We start from the raw sequence: 23,139 nt of genomic DNA, 5'->3' as shown, positions 1-23,139 counted from the left end.
TATAAGGAGATATCAGTATTTCTCTTATAGATTGTAAAGAACCTTCGGAATTAGGACCTTTGTTTCATTTTCGGATTAACGAACCTTCGGCATAACGAACCTTATTTCATTTTTTGATAAATGAACCTTTGGAATAACAAGTTACAAACCTCATATTTTCGGATTAACGGACCTTCGGAATAGCGAACTGTAACCGTTCACATAGTGTACTGTATTTTCGATCATACGGATTCAATTTTTTTTTTTCCAGCAGTTGTTTCTATCCCTATAACTCACATTTCAGAACTATGGGGGTTTTGTTTCATGTATATACGTGGTGAATTAATACGCCTTTAATGCAAGAGCAAAAACATGGGAAAGTTTGAATGCTTTTCACGTGCACAGATTCTGATAGGTATTATCCCGTAACAGGGGCGGATCCAGGAATTCCGTAAAGTGGGGGCGCGTTTACAAAATTAAAGGGGGGCGCACGCACCCCTCCCCCATTTTTTTTTTTTTTTTTACATTTCTTTTGTTTCAACAAAAAAAAATAAAAATAAAGGGGGAGGGCGGGCGCCGGTTGCGGTCCTCCCTGGATCCGCCCCTGCGTAACCAAGTAAGTTTGAGAGAGAAAAGTTTGAGCCAAAAACACAGCGTTGACAAGTACTACCACAAATTGCATAGTACACAGTACGAGAAAGTATACAGCACGAGATCTCTAGTTTGATTTTCATTTCGCTTCGAATAGTAGACGAGCAGTGACAATCCGTCAAAGTGCTAACTACAGCTAGGGCCTAGCGGCACAGTTTACAGGTCTACCTTCTGTTCACTGCATGGTACACATAAACAAGAACAAAAGCGTTTTCTTCTTTTGCATGTTAGCATGGGGACGATAGTGAATTAAGTTCACCAAGATTCAATGTTTGTAAACAAGAAAGCAGCGCGGAGCAAAGACCTCAGATCGTTGTTATAGCACACGTGCATCTATTGTGGTAACATTTTAATCAACGCACTAACACCATCTGAACATACTCAACGATCATGCCACACAATCACTGTGAAGGGGAAATGTTCAGCAGCAACAAGAGCACGAGTATGTAGCCTACCATATACTGCACGCGCATTCATTCCGTGAGTGCCAAACACAAGCTAGAAACACACGCAATAAAGAAACATCGCAAGTTCGTGAACTGAGGGACCCTTTTTTTGTCTTATATCTTAACAAGATAAAGACGTGATTTCGGGTGCTGTTCGTTATTCCGAAGGTTCGTTATTCCGAAGGTTCGTTTATCCGAAACACATAAATTCCCTAAACCATAGAGGTTCGTTAATCCGAAAACGAAAAAAGGTTCGTTAATTCGAACATTTGCGGCGTTATTTCGAAGGTTCGTTAATCCAAAAATGACATAGGGTTCGTCATTCCGAAGGTTCGTTAATCCGAAAATGAAATAGGGTTCGTTATCTCGAAGGTTCGTTGATCCGAAATGATATAGGATCCGAAATGATATAGGGTCCGTAACGAACCTTCGAAGTAAGTCGAGCTTTGTTTCATTTTCGGATTAACGAACCTTCGGAATAACGAACCTTATTTCATTTTCGGATTAACAAACCTTCGGACTAAAGAACCTTACTAACGAACCTTCGGAATAACGAGCTGTAACCGTGATTTCAAGACATATCCAATTTGTTTAATTGGACCTTTTAAAAGCTATGACTGTATCGAATCATTGAGAGCAATGAAATTTAACGGCCTTCTGTCCGCCGTATCAAAACTGTGATGATAAAGGGGATGTGCGCATTGTCATTCGAAATACATGTAACTACATGTAACTCTACATTTAAGTAATTAGTCTGATTATTATATAGAAACTGATTTTGGGATTGATAGTCACTACTGACAGTTTTTATTCTCGTAAACGGCACCTGTCAATCTCACAGGCGTCAAGTCGAAGCACTCACACGTCATGAATTGACCATAACGTAAAAACGACAGAACTCTACACACAAGAGTTCTGTGATAAAAACACGCTGGGCACACAAGATGAGTATGTTGGAACCACATGGCGCACTCACTGCTGGCAGGGCAAGCACGTGCTTTGCTCATCGAACTGATCGTTTTTATAGCGATCATAATATCGCTGCACAGCAGAGATTCGTATTCCAATGCACAGTAGGCCTACTCTCTCTCTCTCTCTCTCTCTCTAAAAAAAAAAAAATGAAAACATTCACACTTGAAGGGGTGGATACATTTTAAACGGAGTCAATTTAGAGTGAATTTAGAGTGAATTTTGAGTGAAAATGTTCATTTTCACTCGGAGTGACCTCCGGGATCACTCGAAGATTTTGGAGTGCTATTGATGTAGCGCGATTCCGCTGCTTAAATGCATTCAGTTTTGCTCATAATCATTGATTTCATCCTTCTTTTTTTTTTTTTTCTTGGAAAGCAAGCACTCCTTAAAGAGGGAAAACCCCGATTGGACAAATTGCGACGTAAACATGCATTGACATAGTTATGTGATACGTATAAACAATTTATCATGAAAGGAGGGAAGGGTACCTACAGTACATGTATCCAAGATAAACATTATGCATGCACGTGTTTTATAGTACCACTTCTCGGGGACTCGAGTGAAGTTAAACGCAGCTTTGTTGATTACATAATGCCACTCTGGTGGTTTCGCCATACCCTTCTCTCTCTCCTACGTTTTCTTTGTTTTCTCCCTCTCTTTGTCTTTTTCTTTTTTCCCTACAAATCGTGTACTTTAAGAATAGACAGACGGTGTTAAACTTCAACTCAAGTGGCTTCTTAAGATCTGCGCCTCTTTCATCCATTTTAGGGACCGTGACACTATTGTGAATGACACAATTAAAAGCATCACACAAGGACTTTCACGCCTCGTTAGACCTCTAAGACTCAGATCTTTTTCTTTCTTTTTATGTGTGTGTGTGTGTGTAGACGTGGACGCCATTGGGAAATATCAAGCTCGAGACAATAAGTGGCCACTTACAATATAATGACCGACCGATGTTGAAGGTAGATTAAATCAGTAACTAAGTCAGAAATTGGGGAACCAGTAGATAAATAGGCAGCGATCGACACTTCGACGGTTTGCCAATCTAATGTGCAGCGATCGACGTCGAAAGTGTCAATCAAATACGTTATTTACGGTCGACGTCGAAGGTTGATAAAATCAGTAAGCAGCGATCGATGTCGAAGGTTGATAATCGGATGGGTGCTGTTCGTAATATTCCGAAGGTTCGTAATTCCGAAGGGTCGTTAAATTCGAAACACACAAATTCCCTAAACCTACAGGTTCGTTAATTCGAACGTTTGTGGCGTTATTCCGAAGGTTCGTTATTCTGAAGATTCATGAATCCGAAAATGAAATTAACGGAACAATATACCTTCTGAATAACGAATCTTCGGACTAGAGAGCCTTCGGAATAACGAACATCGGAATAATAGCTACCGATGTGTAAGGTTGATGAAATTATTAAATAGCGACCAATGTCCAAAGTTGATTAGGTCATACCGTCCGACGTTAGTGATCGAGAAAACTATAAAGTAGCGGCTGATGTCGAAGGTTGATAAAATAAGGACAATTAAATCAAATAGGTATAGCGTCCATAATGTCGAGATCAAATAAAATTGAGCAGCAACGAAGTGTCGAAGGTTTATGTAATCAACTTGGTATCGCACGACGTCGAATGTTAAGCAAAATTATCTGATTTATCCGACATTTGTTTTAGCATTGTAAAGAGGCTAAAGTTACCGTTATTCATTTCTGATCGCAAAAGCAATCATCCAACATTTACTAGTATTTTGACACCTTACGGAGCCGAATGTTACAGTTAATCATTTTCAAATGTTAAAGCAAACAACCGACATTCATTTTAGCATCTTACGGAGCTGAATGTTATCCTTTTTCATTTCCAAACGTGAAAGCAAACATCCGCTATTTATTTTAGCATCTAACTGAGCCGATTGATACCGTTAATCATTTCCAAATGTAAAAGCAACAATCTGTTATTTATCTTAGCATCGTTCGGAGCAGAACATTACCGTTATTCATTTCCAAATTTAAAAGCAAACATCCGACAATCATTTTAGCATCGTACGGAGCCGAATGTTACTGTTTTTCATTATGAACGTCAAGGCAGACATCAGACATTTACTTTACCATCAAACGCAGCTGAATGTTACTGTTCGTCATTTCGAAATGTAATAGCAAATATCCGACATTTATTTTATTATATGGAGCAGACTGTTACTGCTATTCACCTCCAAACGTAAAAAGCAATCATCTGCCATTTTCTGGGCATCTTCCGGAGCCAAATGTTATTGCTATTTACTTTCGAAAGTAAAAGCAAACACCCGACATCTGTTTAATCATCATACGGAGTTGAATATTAGTGTTATTAATTTCCGAACATCAAAGGGATCATTCGACATTTATTTTAGCATCTTCCGGAGCTGAATGTTATTGTTATTTACTTTTGAACGTAAAAGCAAACATCCGGCATTTATTTTTATCATCGTACAGAGTTGAATATTATTGTTATTCATTTCCGAACGTCAAAGCAAAGATCCGACATTTATTTTAGCATCTTCCGGAGATGAATATTATTGCTATTTACTTCCGAAAGTAAAAGCAAACATCCGACATTTATTTAATCATCGTACGGAGTATTATTGTTATTCATTTCCAAACGTCAAAGGGATCATTGGACATTTGCTTTAGCATATTCGGGAGCTGAATGTTATGGTTATTATTTTACTTTCGAACGTAAAAGCAAACATCCGGCAAATTACTGATACTTTTCAAAAGATTTTCGCGGATCGATTTCAGCTAATTTCCTTCATGTAGCCGATGGTTGACGGGAGAGTTTGATTTTCATATCAGTAATTCCGCGCTGGAGCGCTCGGGCAAATGCGGGTGTTTAGACGAGCGTGAAAGTGCGGGCGACTTCCCTCGTCTGTACGCGTCCAAACGCCCGCGTATTACCTAGTACGCCCGGACGAAAGGGCTTCCCGCATTTGCCCTAGGGGTTTTCGTGACGTTTCCCGCGGTCGGCACTGTACATTGCATAGCTCCATAAAATCAACAATAGCCACATCATGAAGTTCTAATCAAACAGTGAGTCACTTCTCATGTTTGGTTTCTGTTCCAAAGTAAAATTTGTGTTGAAGGACAAAACTAAAATAAAACAAAACAAAACAAACAAACAACACACATACACATACACACACACAAAAAAAAAACAAAAACAAAAAACATGACTCCAGTTAAAACTCTGCACACACACAAGAAAAAATAGGAAGTTACATGTATATTTGGCACCAGCAAATGGGAAAATGTGGAAGTACATGGAGATAACAACACCCCTGCCATTGCACAATAATCGTGTTCTGTGAGTGACGAAAGCCCATAGTAAATTTACATGTAACAGTAATCCCCTCAATCAAGGTCTTCAAATAATACCTATGAGAGGGACCTAGGAAGTGTCAAGCCAGCTGGAATGTCTTCATGGAAGTTGTGTGAGTGCCCTGTTAACCCACTGAAGACTACCCGGTACTGTTAAAGTGGAAAGTTTTGCAGCGCTTGTTGAAATTTTCGCGCATTTCGCGCAACCAGAATCTAGCACAAAAATAAAAGCGCTTGAATATTTTTGCTTGCCATATGTGCCAGAAGTTGACGTCTCGATTCCGCGGAATTAAAATCACGCGAAACTCTTCTTACCCTGCCGAAAGCGATAAATAAATTAGTTGCACGAAAATATTCACTTTTACATACTTGCCAACTCTACCGCATTTGGCGGTAGACTACCGCTTTTGAAAGATTTCAATAGCATTCAAGCTAGCGCTGCTTGCATCTAGGCATCCTGGATTCTACCACTTTCTCAAATGAAAATGTTGGCAAGTATGCTTTTACAGTCCCCCCCCCCCCCCCCCCCCAATGGGATATGAGTACAATTGAACCTCTCGTATCCGGACAAGTCGGGACCGGGGCTCGTCCGGATAAGGGATTTAGCCGGATACGGGAGACTCAATGCTTTATACATGTAGAGTCTACATACACTGTATACACATGTACACTGTACTGATGTATAGCCCATTGTAAGTACCACATGTAGTAATGTGTATACTGCAACCTTTTCATTGTTACACACAGTAACAGACCCCAAAATAGAGGTTTGTGTTTGCAAGAATGAAATCATTTTCTTTTATAAATTCTTGGGATGATTTACCTAAATAATTATCAAGAAATGTATCCGTTGGGAATCCCCCTTTCCTCCCGTAATTATTAAAAAAAGATAAAAAAAATCACGGCGAGATTGCGTCCGGATAATAGAGAGATCCGGACGAAGGGAGGCCGGATAATAGAGGTTCAACTGTACTACACAGGCAGGTGTCTACACGTATGAGAAATGCATGTGATTATAGGAAAATCAGCTTCTCCTCAACAGGTTAATGTGGACATTAAAGGTAGGGAATCCCATTTGCATGCCTCAAATGAAGAGTTAAAAATACAGTGGTATGTTGAAGAGAGTATCATTTTAGAAACTCCCATAAAGTATTGAAAGTGGAAGGTAACATTTAGTACATTTTTATTGACCGTTAGATTTTGAATTGAATTTTTTCCGGGGCTCACCATAAATTCCAGTACATTACTAGGCTACCTTTGCAGACCCATGCACTGCATGTGTGTCCATCATGTATATTTTGTGAAGAAAGTTCATCAAAACTTACAAACATTTCTATATACATTCTTGCCACACACTCTATATGTTATTACATCAGCTCCTATACTTTTAGATTTGTGTTTAAAGATAAAAAATACAGAAGACTGCAACAAAAAGGCTTAAGTGTGGCTGACACACAGAACTACTGAGTAGTTGAGTTTTTGTGCATTATTCAAATTGTAGATAACTGTTGACTTCCAAATTTCTCAGCAGTGGCCTAAACAAGTCCCCTGAGGTTCATATTTAATGTTTTGCTGCATTTTTGGGAGGTCTGTAAAAGGTATCCCCTACCTTTAAGGCCCATTACAAACACAAGAATAATTGGTTTATGAGGAACAATGTCAAAACAAATCTTATCTGCTGTCTCTAACATGCTAGCACTGGCAAAACCTTCTCCATCACTACTGATACCAAATGAAATAGAAAAAAAAAACTAGAAATGTCGCTTTGGCGACTGGTATGCCTCCGCCATAATGCATGATTTTCCCAATAGGTCTAGATAGTACATGTGGACACTGTGTGATTACATTTTCACAAAATTGGTAAAATATTGGAATGACAAGTTTGTCACAAATGTGTTGAATGTTCACCTTCCTTGACCTAGGTTTAATTGGATGAATAGGAGAGCATGTATCTAGGGATTTCAGGACTTCAACTTGACTTTGACCCATTCATACATTTAGGCATTGAGTAATTTTCAAGGTACAGGTGTGGAGAAAAAGTGCAATTTCTGAATTGAATAGTAAATTGTTACCATTTTCATCTGGCCCTTGACCCTAAAATTCATAAGATAATTACTTTCAGGTAGAACATGCATAATATGTACTAAGTTTCAAGGTAACTTGAGCCACTTCCGAGATATGGAGGAAAAAGTTAGTTCAGCACTTTCACTTGATCTTTGACCTTTTGACCTTTGAGGCAAAAAGAGAAAAAAAAAACTTTCCAGAGAATTTCTATTAGGTTACATTGTACACACGCATACACCAAGTGTAAAAAAATAACCCTGCTGGCATTGCATAAATATGAGGGTAATAGTAAAATTTTGAAGTCTTGCATTTGACCTTTGACCCCTGACCTTTGACCCCATGAACCCTACATTCTCTAGATAATCACTTCCAGTCAGTACATGTATATACTATGTTCCATGAAGATACCAAGAGAACAATTTTCCAAGGTACGGAGAAAAAAAAGAAGTTTTAATATTTTTACTTGACCTTTTGACCTTTGACCTTTGATCTCATGACCCAAACTTTCACCAGAGAATCTTAATTGGGTAATACATGCATACACTAAGTTTCAAGAAAATCTCTTCAGGCATTCAATAGATATGGTGGAAATAGTGAAATTTTATGTATTTGATCCTGACCTTTTGACCTTTGACCTTTGACCTCATGACCCAAACTTTCACCAGAGAATCTTAATTGGGTAAAACATGTATACACTAAGTTTCAAGAAAATATCTTCAGGCATTCAATAGATATGGTGGAAATAGTGAAATTTTATGTATTTGACCTTGACCTTTTGACCTTTGACCTTGAGCATGTGCACCCAAAAGTTGATAGGCACAACTTCACCCCCTAATACACATACATGCCAAGTTTCATTAGGATACCTCAACAGGTTTCGATAGTTACCTTGTCCACAAAATTCATTACGGACGGACGGAAGGACGGACGGACGGACGGACGGACAACCCGAAAACATAATGCCTCCGGCACCACTTCGTGGCGGAGGCATAAAAACTACAAGAAAAAAAAATTAAATGCAAGTGACCCACAAAGTTCAGTTTACAAGGTCACAAAAATGTCAGTTTATGGAAAGAAAGGAGGATGCCCCAAATCAGGAGAGATGGTGAGACAGTGTTGAGAGCTTGTTACTGTGAGAGCCGTGAGGTAATGCCGGCCACTCCCGCCATCATCAGGGACAAACCGAATGAAAACTGGTATGATGGTAATGATAATGATGACCCAAGGAAATGAGTGATTCCAGTATAAACCTACACATGTTTTAACACTGTGATGTGGAAACTCGAGGATAGTTGTTTCCATGCATACAGTCTCTTTACGCTGTCCATTGTTTGCTATTATGTCTATACTCAATTTTTCTTGTCGGTATTAATAATTTCCGTTGACAGGTTTATTGGCTATCCGTCTGTGCTGTGTCTCCTTGTAATAAAACTATCATAAAGCATGACTCAGTGCATTTCTATGGCTAAGTGGCCTGCATTTATAGCACACATAAATTCATCTTTGATCTACAGTTAGCTTAGAATAGTTTAAGGAAGCGATGTGGAAGAGAAATTGATACCTGAAAGTTTTGTGGAGTAGAAATATGAGTATTTTCACACTCAATGATACCAACATAAAAATAATATGTTTCACTATTTACATAAATCTTGAAATGAGATATGTGGCACACTGGCAGAATTACAAACATGTGAAGTTTGTCTCACTAGATGTTCGGTGTAAAAAACTAATTGCACTATTAAAGATTCCAACTTTTATTGAAGTGCAGTACGACAGCCTTATCACATCTTTGTTGTTGTTTTTACAAAAGTCCTGCTGCATTCAATTGTCACTGTGTATGATGGTTGTCTTTTTAATTTTATTAAAATAATGCTCTTGTGCAATACAAAATTGTATCTCTCTGTATTTGTCTGATAAAAAACATTGTAAGTTCTGCCTGACTTTGTGTCATTTCCTATTTGACACTATGTTTATAAAAAATCATAGGGGGAATGATATACTGCGATTTCTTACTGTGATTTCCTTGACTCAACTATACTGTACATGTGTGTGCTTTCTATGCACGCAAATATTGATGAACTTGAATAGAATCAAATTTGAATGAAATTCCCTAAATTTACGGTAATCATAGACCACGTGATTGACGTACCTTGGGTAGGGGAATCCCCTTGCCTCACAAGTGAATACAGCGGACTCCCCAGCCACAACGTTGGAAGACACTGGCTGCTGGATTATCTCCAGTTGCTCTGAGAAATGCACGAAACACAAGAAAACAAATCATCAAAAGTGAAACAGAACTGGAAAAAATAGCACTTTTTATATTTTACACACTCCAACAGGAAAGGGCCCTATTTTTTTTATACATCTCTCTATGTAAAGACTTTTTAATACGTGTTTGTTTTCCTTTTATCTGCACACACAAGCACAGGAATACATTTTTTTTTCTCTCTCTCTCTCTTCAAACACATTTTGCTTTTACTTGAGAAATGCATTCAGAGGCAAAAACTAGAGTACGAGTACACTAAAAGGGTTTCACAGAAAACAAATCAAATTTAAACAAACATTTTTGCAGCCTGTGTGTTTGTTTTTTCCTTGTTACTCCCACATGAAATTCAGGCACACTCACATGTATAGACCCTCTTTGTTATCTTTACAGTACACATGAATAGAGCAAACCAATTAAACAAAGAAAATTTCTGCTCCAAATGACCCCCGTCCTCCATTGATAGTCTCCAATGATTAATATATCTGCTCTTCCTCTTTTAATCATAGGTCTGCATATCATACATTCTTTTCATTATGTTGTTTGAGATAGACACAATGACAAATTCATTCATAAACAACTTAAAATGAGCATTTTTCCATTTTCCCCTTTGTATTCAAACTGCTGTTACACACAGTGTTCAGATTAGACATGACATTGACATGCAAATTTCTATGTATCTTCCCATCCACCAGGAAAGCTGGACAAAACATATTGCAAAATCCTTTAAGTATGCAAAGAGATACCTTGTTGCTTTGCTCATATCCTGGTACAGTACAAATAATGTCCAGTCCTTCTTTCTCGGAAAGCAATGTGAAATATCCCCAAGTATCTTTCTGAGAATGTATACTCAGTACAGTGTACACATTGATTCAGAAATGGACACAAGTGCAAATATTTGCCACAATTCTGATCAGATCTTGCGCAATCTTGTGGGCACAGTGCAATCACAGACACACACAGAAAGTAAAACCCAAATATACTTTGCCACGTCAATTGTGTGAATGCAGCAACATTAGAAGAAAACACATCAATAAATGTTTGAGGAAAATCGGGCCATCAATTCAAGAGTTATGAAGTTTTAAAATTTTGATGTTGTTGTCGCTGGATAAGGAGACTACTACACTAAAGTCTTCATGACGTCATTATGGACAATGATATGAAGAAAATATGAAGAAAATGCAATATTTTCACTTTTCTATTAGCATAACGAAAGAGCACTTGACTTACCTATTTGAGAAAGCAAGAGGAATAATATTACCCGTAACATGTAATGTCAGTAACAAGTTGATGGAATGTTCGTGGAAAATGAGATTTTGTGGAATTCTCCTTGTATTTTCTCTATCATTGTTGTCCGAAAAGGTGTCATGAAGTGAAGTACAAAATGTAGTCTCCTTATCCAATGATGACAGCATCAAAACTTTAACAATTCATAACTTTTGAATTGATTGTCCAATTTTTCTTAAATCTTCACTGATGTGTTTTGCTAATATTGTTGCTTTCAATCAATCCACATTTGATACTGTATATGCCAAATATTTCGCGAGGTTTTTATTTTCACAGATTTCGCGAGTCAGATACTATTCGCAAAATTAAAGACATGCGAAAATATTGACTCTGATCCCAATGTGGATGTGACGTATGCGTGTACATTTCTCCGTTCAGTACAAGACTCAACGATCACGTTCGCCTTCATAAACATAAGGATTGAGAGAATGTAGCAATATTAGTAGAACACATCATTGAAAGTTTGAGGAAAATCGGACAATCCGTTCAAAAGTTATGAATTTTTGAAGTTTTTGTGCAGTAACTGCTGGATGAGAAGACTACTGCAGTGTGTGAATAACTTAGATGTCACATGCGTACAACAATATAAGGAAAATATAAAGAGAATTTCACAAAATTTCATCTTTTGAAAAAAGTACGCATTCCCCCGACTCGTTACCGACAAATGTTATGGGTAATATTATTCCCCCTGCATTTAGAAAGAGGCAAGTCAAGTGCTCTTTTATTATGCGAAAAAAAGTGAAAATATGTTGAATTTTCTTTATATTTTCTTTATACTGTTGTACGCATGACTCACAAGCTGTAGTAGTCTCCTCATCCAGCGGTTCCAACACAAAAATTTTTAAAATTCATAACTTTTGCATCGATTGTCCAATTTTCCTCAAACTTTCACTGATGTGTTCTACTAATATTGTTGCATTCTCTCAATCCTTATGTTTATGAAGGTGAACTTGTCCTTACACCACTTGCGAAATCATCGGGAATTCCCGATTCACGAAATTTTAGACTCGTCAAATTTATGGCATATACAGTATTTGGGCTATGGTTTCCTTTAACCCATTCCCTGCCCCAACAAGGTGGGACCAATACATGAAAAGTTTGATTGCAATCAAGTTTGCAAACTCTATTCTTGTTAAATTGAGGTATTAAATTTGCAATTAAAGCTGCTAAAAAAGGAATAAAATACTAAGAAAATATGTTACATTTCACTCATAACTTCAAGTATGTTATCAATGTTAAAAGTAAGTTATCACTGGAAAGGTTTTATTTTGCTCTTTGTGATGATGGACTTAATTCAGAATGTTTAAAAATAGCACTTACGGTATAGTCCATTTGAAATCAAAATCTTAGCATGGTCTACTGAATACTGTGCCCGTGCATCACAAAAGAAACTAAAAGTTGCATGCCCCAATTTTACATGAGGGCTCAAAATATGTGAACTGGGCATCATAATGTTGTATTCGTGTATACAAACTAAAATAGTACACTATATGTACAATTGTATATTGTCATCTTCACTGTATTTTTGCCAGAATATGTGTATGGTTTGTCAATTGCCCTACTTTTCCATACCAATATACCAAATTTAATGAAATCAAGATAAATGTCTGCGTGTATTTCCTGTGTCCATTGCATGGAAAAATGAAATGTCAGATAACATCATTGAGCCAATAAGTAAAGCTCAATGACATTCCTGAGATTTCTCAAAATCTATTCACTTTATGTACACGTCACATTTCATCCTCTTAAGAAGCTTGGTGACCTCATCCATGAACTATACCTGGAGTCATCAAATATAACTCAGGAAATCATCTTTACATTTCATTACCTGACCTATCATGATTTTTACCTCTCAACCCTTAATAGCTTGTAAGCATTAGGCCCATACTGGGATCTGCCTCTAGTGAATAAACTTGAAACTACTACTCATAGTGCTTCCTAACTTGGCTTATCACTTCTGCTGCTGGATAAGATTTGTAAAGATTCCTTAATTTGGGAGATTTTTCTCCCCAGCCCCCTCCCAACCCGGGGCAGTGTGCCCCTGGGGCTCCCAAGTGGGAAAAGGTGCCCATTTAAATTGTATGACTACACATTCTATCACTCTTGCAAAAAACACCTGCCAAAGTTGGTGAAAATTTAGAAAAAAATTAGAAAAAAGGGAAAAATTAAAATTAGATAAAATGTAGGCCCTGATTTTGAACCCTTCCCCAAAGGGCCATGGGGGGGGGGGGGGGAGCACTCAAATATGCTATGAACAAACTTGAAACTAATGTCACCGATGTGCTTATTCATAGCACTTTAAACTTAGGTCTATTACTTCTGGTTTTAGATGTTTTTCAAGATTCCTTAATTTTGGGGCATGGTGCCCCTTTGAACGAACTGAGATAAGGATCCTCCTATGGATGCTACTCGCCATGTTTGGTGAAAATCTGTCAAGAAGTCTTCAAGAAGACCCTGAAAATGTAAACAGTTTACAAATGAAGCACTATGCATGATGCACATTTCATGATAAATGCATGCAACTGCTCACTCAAGCCTTTGGCTCAAGTAAGCTATTAAGAATGTTGATATAAACTAAGAATGTTGATATCAAGTAGATGCTGCAAGAGCATTGTAGAGTTTTGTATGGGTGAAAGACAAGTAGTATTCTAGGGTCGACCTCAAGAGAAATCTACAGATGACTCAAAAGTTTACTTTCAATTGCCTGTAACTCCTCCTCCACAAATGCTAAAGTCCATTGAGATTGCAATCAGTGCACAGTAGTATTGAACAAGGAAGTCGTGAAACCTATCCTGTAAATATCACTACTGGTATTTCTTTGTGTGTGTGTGTGTGTGTGTGTGTGTGTGTGTGTTTGTGCGTGTATATGTGTGTATGTATACCTTTACACTAGTAGCAATACCAGTAGATTTTAGCACAACACTTCAATCTATCCGGCAGACATGATTCAAGTGACTCTATTACTGCAATGTCCTCTTTCTGTCTTCAAAAACAAAGCACCGAATGTACTACATGTACTTGGATTCAATGACATTGATTGCTTGTACTACATTGATTGTTTTGGTGTGAATTCACTTTGTTTGTGTGTGTGTGTTTGTTATGTTTTGTTATGTTGTGTTTTTGTTTTGTTTTACGCATTTGTAGTAATTGGAGGATATCTTGCATACATGTCATGCATACATGTACCGTGAACCCTAAAAAAGGGTTGTTTTCTGGATTAAATGAACGAAGGTTTGTTCTGATGATGCATTTGCCAAAATTATGAGACCGCTATTTTTACTGCTTTGTGTCTTCGTGTTATAGTGCATGTGTACAATGTACTTGTTGCTATCACAATGGTTAAATCAGTTTGTTTGTTTGTTTTAAATAACTGTGCATGATTTAGTGCAATGCCCACATACTGGGCTTCGTGTTGAGTGGTTAGCATGGGCCAATACCGGGCACTGCTTATAAGCCGGAGCACCTCTTAAACAGGAGAAAAACTTGTCTCCTGACCCCTCCCTATTAAGTGGTGAGAGAGAGAGAGAGAGAGAGAGAGAGAGGGAGAGAGAGCAATAAAATGAGAGGCATACCTGGGGATTTGATGAGCTTGAGGGCTTGCTCATAATGCAGTCTGTGGAGGTAGGATGAGAGCTGCCTCACCGTCTTGTTGTGTCTGTTCCCTAGATCCCTCAGGAGGCTGAGTGCTGAACTGCCCCCATTCAGCCGTAAGCCATCCATGCTAAACCTGTTGATCTGTACATCCCTGGTACAATATATAATAATACTGATAGTAATAATTACAATTAACAATGATGATGTTGATGATGATGATGATGATGATGATGGTGATGATGATAATAACAATAATAATAATAATAATAATAATAATAATAATAATGACAATAATGATGATAATAATAATAATAATACATAGATAAATGAATAAATAAATAGATAAAAATTAATGAATGCAATCATGCTGATGATGATAATGCAACTGGTAATATTAGCAATCCATAACATAATAATAATTACAGTAAAATGTGACAAGAAAAGCACTCAAAGCACTCAAAGCACTCAAAGAACTATGATAGATTGATATTGCAGATACCCTAAATCAAAACAAAAGTTACCTTAGGTGACCGATCATTTTCTTGTGCAGCCCCTAGGTTGTGGAATAGATTACCATTAGACATTCGGAAATGTCAGACTTTAGACAGTTTTAAATCAAAAGTGAAAACTTTTTTGTTTTAGCATGGGCCTATTTCTTTTTGTACTTCCCATGCAGCATTGTGCAACATAGGAATTTAAGAGCTCTTGAAGCGCAGTAGAATATATAGACATAGTTTCTGTGCTTAATAAATGATTTATTATTATTATTATTATTATTAAGACATGTATACATTGTATGCCAAGCAGCTCATTTCCATCAATACACATATATGCTGAAAATTGCCCTCATTTCCCAGTGATAAATAAGCCTAGTTTCTAGGTTGAGTCTACCTCTCAGCTACCTGCTGCACCTTGAGCATGCAGGCAGTGCATGTACTATGCACACCTCAGACGTAATGCATAGCTTGAATGCACTTCTTTGTTGGCCCTATTTGCCATCAATAAAAGAATCCTTCAAAAATGGGACAAAATGAGAATTCTGGATCCAGGCAATCCAGATCACTACCAAAATTTCATCATCAGTTTCTTATGTCATTGTTAATTTTTCCTGTCAGTTTCATCCAAATCCATTCTAAACTTTTTTTTTAGTTAATTTGCAAACAGATCAACAAATCAATGCCAGCAAAAAAAAAAAAAGAAAGAAAAGAAAAGAAAAACTTCTTGGCAGAGGTAATAATAATAATAATAATAATAAAGACAATTATTATGAATAATAAATTTATTACAATAACATCAACTTAAAAATTATAATTATAATTATTAACAATAAAATAGTAATGTTTTATCAGCAACAATTGTAGCTCAGAAAAAATTCACAATGCACAAATGTACTTAAGTTTCTGTTATATGTACATTTAATTACAACAGGAACACACAGGTTTTTTAAATGAAAAAGAAAGAGCATAGATCTAATATAAAAGCAGTACAATGTGCATACTGTCAGGATATGCTCTATGTTAATAGGATAAGTAATTTTAATATCAAACTAGATAACCACATATCATTTCTCTTTCCTTTTGAAGTACTCATGGTTGGTACTTTAAAAGTGAAACACACTCATCTTGGAATCTGTATCAGTTCCGTCAATTACAACTTTGATAAATAGAGCTGTAATTAATGGCTATTAGCAGCGAAACCAAACCATGAAATCATATAAACTAGGGCAGATACAGCATTTTGTTTAACAAGTATTTCTGCTTTTTACAAGATACTGTAGTCACGTATGAAACATGTCACATAAAAGTAGTTACATGAAAACTTTGAGCTTGTCCATCAAGGGTTATTTAATTTGTGTCATATATAACTGTTTGTTTCTTAGTTTAACAGGCTGATTTCTCTTGGACAGACAGTGAGAAGGTAGACGAATTCATCATCAGTCCATCATTAAATCCTCAAGTCAAAGAAGTTCAATATGGAGTGGATGCAGAATGCTTTCAGATTGGCAGAGACTCAAACACTCAAAGCACCCCCTGAGTTATAGATTCCAGGGCTGCCAACTCTCACGCATTTTGGTCCTTTCTCATGCTAAAACTTTATTTCATTTGCATGCATTTCTATTGACCTCACTCGTTTTGACTCCTAAATTATAGCATTGGCCTATGGGAGTCTCACTCTCATCTAGTTTCCAGTGTTGGCAGCCCTGAGATTCTCCCATCTTGCATTCCAAGCTGGAAATTTACTAGATGACTACAGAATGTGTGCTAAGTGCACGGCAAGAGCATGAAGTACTGTACCAGGATCCAGGGTTCACTGTCAGGCCACCCGTAATTTGTATTCACACACAGTGTATGCATGCATCGCCTGCACCAACTGTACTTGTGGACAGCCCATAGCGCATGAATGATGGCACAGCACAGTAGTGTATGGTCTCCATCAATGGTTAACTTTTTTTTTTCTTTCATTTAAAGCCAAATTTTAAAGGACATATTGATACATGTGGATTGAGTGAATGCAGCAATATCAGTAGAACACATCAGTGAAAGTTTGGGGAAAATCCGACAATCTGTTCAAAAGTTACGAATTTTAAAATACACTGTATTTGCGCAGTCACTGCTGGATGAGAAGACTACTACCCGTACAGTGCGTAATGTCACATGCATACATGTAGAACTACCATGAGCAGTTCCATGGAACTACATGGGAACTACATTATATAGATTGTAAAAACAGAATTTCACAAAATGCTATTTTTTGAAAATAGTGCACATTTCCTTGACTCGTCACTGACGTATTTTAAGAGTAATATTATTCCCCTTGCCTTCTGAAAGAAGGAAGTGAAGCGTTCGTTTATTATGTGAGATAAGTGAAAATATGTTGAATTTTCTTTATATTTTCTTTCATTCTAAACATACACTATGTATGACATCACAAGCTGTAGTATTCTTCTCATCCAGCAGTGACTAAGCATAAACTGTAAAAATTCATAACTTTTGAACGGAATGTCTGATTTTCCCACAACTCTCATTGATGTGTTGTATTGCTTCATTCACTCAATCCACATTTCTATCAAGGTGGACTTGTCTTTTAAGAGAGGGGGGGGGGGGGGTTGCATATTTTTTGGGTGTTTGAGTAAGGAAAATTCCAACAAAAGTGGAAGAACAGGAGAATGAAAAAGATTAAATTATAATAAGTCCCTTCCAGAGGAAAATCTCCCTCCCAAAGATGGGGAGTCTGATTTTTTAGATTGGCAAATATGCATTTCTTGATGAGGTTGAAGTCATTCAAGCGCTTTTAACCTTTGGAACCTTAGGATTGTCTGAGACAAGGCAAATCGACAATTACTCTGTGCAACACGTTATCAAATTTGGGCTGTTATGTGATTGATCCTAGGTTGTGTTTACTCGATGCATTCATTGGTGTCTCTTGTTCTCTACATTTCATTTAAATGTAAGTACGGTGTATATACAGTGTGCATGTATGCCTTCAAGACTTGAAGGCATACTTACATTTAATGAAATGTAGAGAAAAGAGGCACAGTTATATATCAACCTCAACAAGAACATTATGCAATTGTTGAATTTCTATAGAATTTAAAAGCATTATAAAAAGAATACTGTATTGTCTATATATTTCAGCTTTGATGGTCCAGCCATGTCATCCGTATGGAAGAGTCAAGGATCCCTCGTCAGCTCTTCTATGGCGAGCTGACCCATGGCAGTTACATGGTGGGCAAGGAGTGAAGACCGATTCAATCTAGCTACCCATGTCTCCCCACCCTTCTCGGTCTTTAAAGGGATCAACAGTTTTGGTTGAGACCTACAGTAACTTTACGTAAACGTCTAACATTTTTTTGTGAGATATTGAGAAACCGTCTTTAAGAAATGTGAAAGAGCATGTACAGCTGTACACATGTAATTCCAAGAGGGATTCAATGTTTATTTAATGAAAATTGGTTTTGAAATGGCTGAGATATCCAAAACAGAGCAATCCTAATAAAATGTGGGACATTTGACCAAACTTTTATTAGGATCACTTTGTTTTACTTTGTTCTTGGATATCGCAGCCATTCCAAAACTGATCTTCACCTAATAAAGTTTGAATTCTTCTTCAAATGGTATGCCCTGTATTATTTCATAGGTAGTTTCTTGGTACAGTGTATCTCACATAAAGTTAAAAGTCCAATCCTCATTTCCGCCAATATACAATCCCTTTAAAGGTCCTGTTTACCTTTAGGAGTAATGATTTAAACAATTTTCAAGATATCATATTTGATGCATATGTGTAGGTCTGTTGCATCACAAAACTTCCTAGTACCATATAAAATTTTTACAATCAAGCTTAAAATATAAGGAGATATCAGTATTTTTCTCATTAACTGTAGACAGTTTAATCTAGAAAATTTTTTATTATAACTATTGTTCACATTTTTTGTATTCAACAATACATGTCCTTAACATTGATTATACGGATTCAAATTTTTACAACTCGGTTGTTTCTAACCCTAACCCACATTTTAGAATTATTCTAAAGCACTAATGCTGTGTTTTTGTTTCTTCTGCAAATGGTAAATTATTTCTTCTGCAAATGGTAAATTATGACTACCAACCCCCTCCCGGTATTCAAGCGTATACATGTAAGTATGTTGATGATGTGTCTCTCGTTGAATGCCGCTCCCAAAATCAACTATCCAACATGCAACTGACGGTTACTCAGTTCTCTGAATGGTCTCAAATGAATGGAATGAAACTCAACCCTGTCAAATGTACTAGGATGGAAATCTCTTTCATGCGTGACCCCCCGACAATTGTTCCTATTCGACTTGAAAACTGTGTCATTGACTGTGTAGACACAGTGAAACTTCTCGGTATCACCATTCAAAAAGATCTTAAGTGGGACTCTCACATTGCAGACCTTGTTAAACGTGCCAACAGAAAGCTTTACATGTTACGCCTATTGAAGCGCCATCATCTTCCAATCCCCGATATGATCGCGATATTCCATGGTTACATCAGGCCTATATTAGAATACGGAGTTCCCGTCTGGAGTGGTGCCATTAACAAAGAGCAAATCGCGACACTGGAGCGGGTCCAGAAACGCGCTCTTCGTATTATCTTTGGAAGAGATTACACAACCTACGACCAAATACTGCTCGCGCATGAACTTCAATGCTTGGAAGAAAGGAGAAAGCTGCTTTGCTTGTCCTTTTTCAAAAAGTCTATGAGAAACGCTCAGCAATTCAGAGACCTTATCCCACCAACTCGTCAAACTGAACGTCAGTTACGACACACTCGTAGTTTTCAAGAGATGCGATGCAAAACCAATAGAATGAAGCAAAGTCCTATTCCATACCTGGTTCGGCTATACAACTCTCAGTAAAGCTCCATTATATTCATTGTTTGGTCTTAATACTACGACCTTGCTTATGTTTATCTATTCTAAAAAGCAGATGTGCAATATATATATATATATATATATTTTTTATATAGTATGGATTTCAACAATTTGCTTCTTTGTGTGTGTGCCAAGTGGCCGTCTTGTTTGTTTCTTTCTCTTCTCTTCTCTTCCCTCCCCTCTCCTTCTCCTCCCTTCCTCCCTACATGGTCCGGTTATACAATTCACAGTTAAGCTTTAGCATATCAATCCCAATGGTTATTTGGTCACACTCTCTTTATGTATTTTTTTTCTTTCTTTCTTTCTGGATGCAAAATGTGCAATATTCATTTTCTAAGCTTTGCATTGTATTGTATTGTGCTCTATTGCATTGTATTTACGTACGCTTCCAACATGGAATCGTCTATGATCAATCTGTTATTTCTTTTTCTTCACTCTCTCTCTCCTTCTTTTCTTTTGTGACAAATACTTGTACTTATTGTACATTGTACTTAACCTCCAACACTTTTGCAATTTGCTCTCATTTGAGGTTTATCAATGTCTTTTGAGCAATACGTCCGTTTAAATATGTAATGCATATGTGTGTATACGTGGTATTTTTTTTTTTTTAAATTCCAGATATGCACGGTCCGTTGTTGTTGTTGTTGTTGTTGTTTTTCCCCTATGTCAATACCGATGTTTGAAACTCATGTTAGTATTATGTGAATGTTTACAAGGCAGACTGCTATGTTTCTGTTTTCGGGGTAATTTTTTTTTTAAGTCTCTCATACCTTCTCTCGCATCCGCTATAGTTTTTGGTTACATTGATTCCTCTTACTCTTCACTAGACTATGTAACACTCCCTTTCTTCTCACCTTCTTTCTCTCCTGCATAGTTATCCCTCCGTTCTTTTGCGCGTTCTCTCTCTCTCTTCTTTCTGAATACAATTACGGTTGTATCTATTGTTTCCAAGAGGATGGTACGGTTACTGTTTCGATTGGGCTTATAGGTTCCAATGTGTGTGTGTGTGTGTGTGTGTGTGTTTTTACGATGATTTCGAGATAATGCGAAATATTCTATTTGATATGAAAGAGTGTAAATTTTAAAGAGGAATTTGATTTATTTTATGAAAATATGTATATTTGTAATTCTGTTAATTGTTCCAGTCTTTGTACATTTGATAATTTCATCAATTCCATTTTTTCTTCCGCGGACTGTTTATATCTTTATTATGATATGATTCATTTTATGGAATTGTTAATTTATTTTTTTAATATGCTCCAGCATTTTGAAGTAATGAACAGTTGCATACAAATGATTGAACTTATAAATGTATCTTAACTGATGATGTTTATGTTTTTGTTTTTTTTTCTTACGCGGACTCCCGCTTTCTCTTTTTCTCCCACCCTCATTTCTGCCTCCATAATCCGTATCAGTCTGTCTGTCTTTCTTCCCTTCCTCACTTCCTCTCGAGTCCATATCCGACTGCATATAATATGATGTATTCATAATGGAAATGCTCTTTGTAATTTTTTCATTATTTCATTTATATCGTGTATGTGTTATACTTTTGTAACATCGTGCAATTCAGTCTCTGACTGCAATGCGATCGAAATAAAACCATTATTGAACTGAATTGAATTGAATTGAATTGAATTTAAGGCCACCTTGAACAATGGTGTGGACTTTAATATTCTTCTGATGCATGATGTTCACACAGAGCATTGCACAGCAAGATAACTTTCTAGAAATCTGAACTAGGGACTTAATAGCAGGTGTGCATCAAAAGAAACCTCCATGCTTCATATTTTTAAAAAGTGTAAAAAACAGAACTGTAAAGGTCTTGTCATTTAATTAAACAATTCAAAACATAAAAAGAAAGTTATAAAATGTCATTATGTTTTTCAGGAAATTTTGATAGTTTTAAGTTAAAGTATGCTTAAATGAGATTCAGTGATTAGGCAGTGTCCTCCCAAATCTAGGATTATTTCATTTAGTACAGAAATAAATACCGGTAATGCAAAGTGAGTTGGTATGAATGTTTTGGCAACAATCTATTCTCGCCCTGAAAAAAAGAAAGAAACAAAAACAAAAGACAAAACATACCAAACAACCAAATAAGCAAACAAACAACTTTAAACTAACAACAACAACAACAACAACAACAAAGAAACACAGATTGAATATCTAAAGCCACATAACAATAAATTTAATGTAAAAAATATCTAAATTTATTTGAAATACAGAAATGTAACGGAATTTATGCCGGAGCCAAGGAAAATAAAGTTTCACTTTGAATCATGTCAGCTGAATCACAGCCTGATATTCCTGTGAAAAAACCCCAAAAAACATCTATCTAGAATAAAGTAGGGGAATTTTTCTTACGTGTAGATGTTACCAGGAATGACTGCGATAAGGGCCTTCCAATATGGCTTGTTGGTCCCATCGGGAATGTCCAGCAGGCCCGCTAACTGGTCCAGGATCTTGTAGGGTAGGTCAGTAATGTTGAGGTCTGGGTTGAGGCTCGGATGCATCCTGGCATAGGGTTCCCGTTGCATCCGCATGTGTGACCAGGCAGCTCCTCACTAACCGTGAGTTGCTAGGCAACATGAAGCACAAGTAGACACAAAAATGATTCTGATTGAAAAAAAAAGAAAAGAATGAATTGCATGCAACTGGACTGAATTTAATTCACATTAAACCAACAGCACTGATCATGCAGACAATAACATCAAAAACATAAAAATTTTAGAGCAGGAATCACAAAAAGCAATGTGTATTATATGTGATCCCTTAATTAAAAAAAAACACACACACACAAAAATGAAGTACTGTAACAAAATTTCAGTAGAGCTCTACAGACAGGTCTCTAAATGTTAAAATCTAATTTCTAATCTATGTCTTGCTCACAAAATTTGTTCCCAACAACCAAAATGTGACAAAATTCGGCATACTTTATTCATCCTACACACAGTAGGTAACAACATAATATGCTACCTCAGTAGGTACCTGAAAAAAACAGTTGGTATACAGTATAAAGGGTCTCGCACAAACATTTGACCTAAACATACAAATTATTGTATATTCATTTACATACAAATGACACATATCTAATAATACATACTGTAACTGAAGCTACTTACACTGTAGTCTGTT

General features: G+C 36.8%; 1 protein-coding gene across 1 annotated transcript in view; it reads right to left on the bottom strand.

Moving 5' to 3' along the window:
• The window catches only part of LOC140230743 (mucosa-associated lymphoid tissue lymphoma translocation protein 1-like), a 50,356-nt gene extending 27,789 nt beyond the window's left edge, over positions 1-22,567 (bottom strand). The window contains exons 1-3 of the mRNA XM_072310879.1: positions 22,369-22,567; positions 14,592-14,764; positions 9,619-9,715 (exon numbers count right to left, since the gene is read on the bottom strand). Of these exons, the coding sequence (XP_072166980.1) occupies positions 9,619-9,715; positions 14,592-14,764; positions 22,369-22,547 (449 nt within the window). The 5' untranslated portion in view covers positions 22,548-22,567. The remainder of the gene's footprint in view (positions 1-9,618; positions 9,716-14,591; positions 14,765-22,368) is intronic.
• Positions 22,568-23,139: the final 572 nt, after the last annotated feature.

This window comes from Diadema setosum, chromosome 7, assembly GCF_964275005.1.
Source record: "Diadema setosum chromosome 7, eeDiaSeto1, whole genome shotgun sequence".
Lineage (NCBI taxonomy): Eukaryota > Metazoa > Echinodermata > Echinoidea > Diadematoida > Diadematidae > Diadema > Diadema setosum.
Note: the sequence above shows the minus strand (reverse complement) of the source record. Positions and strands in the feature narration are given on the sequence as shown.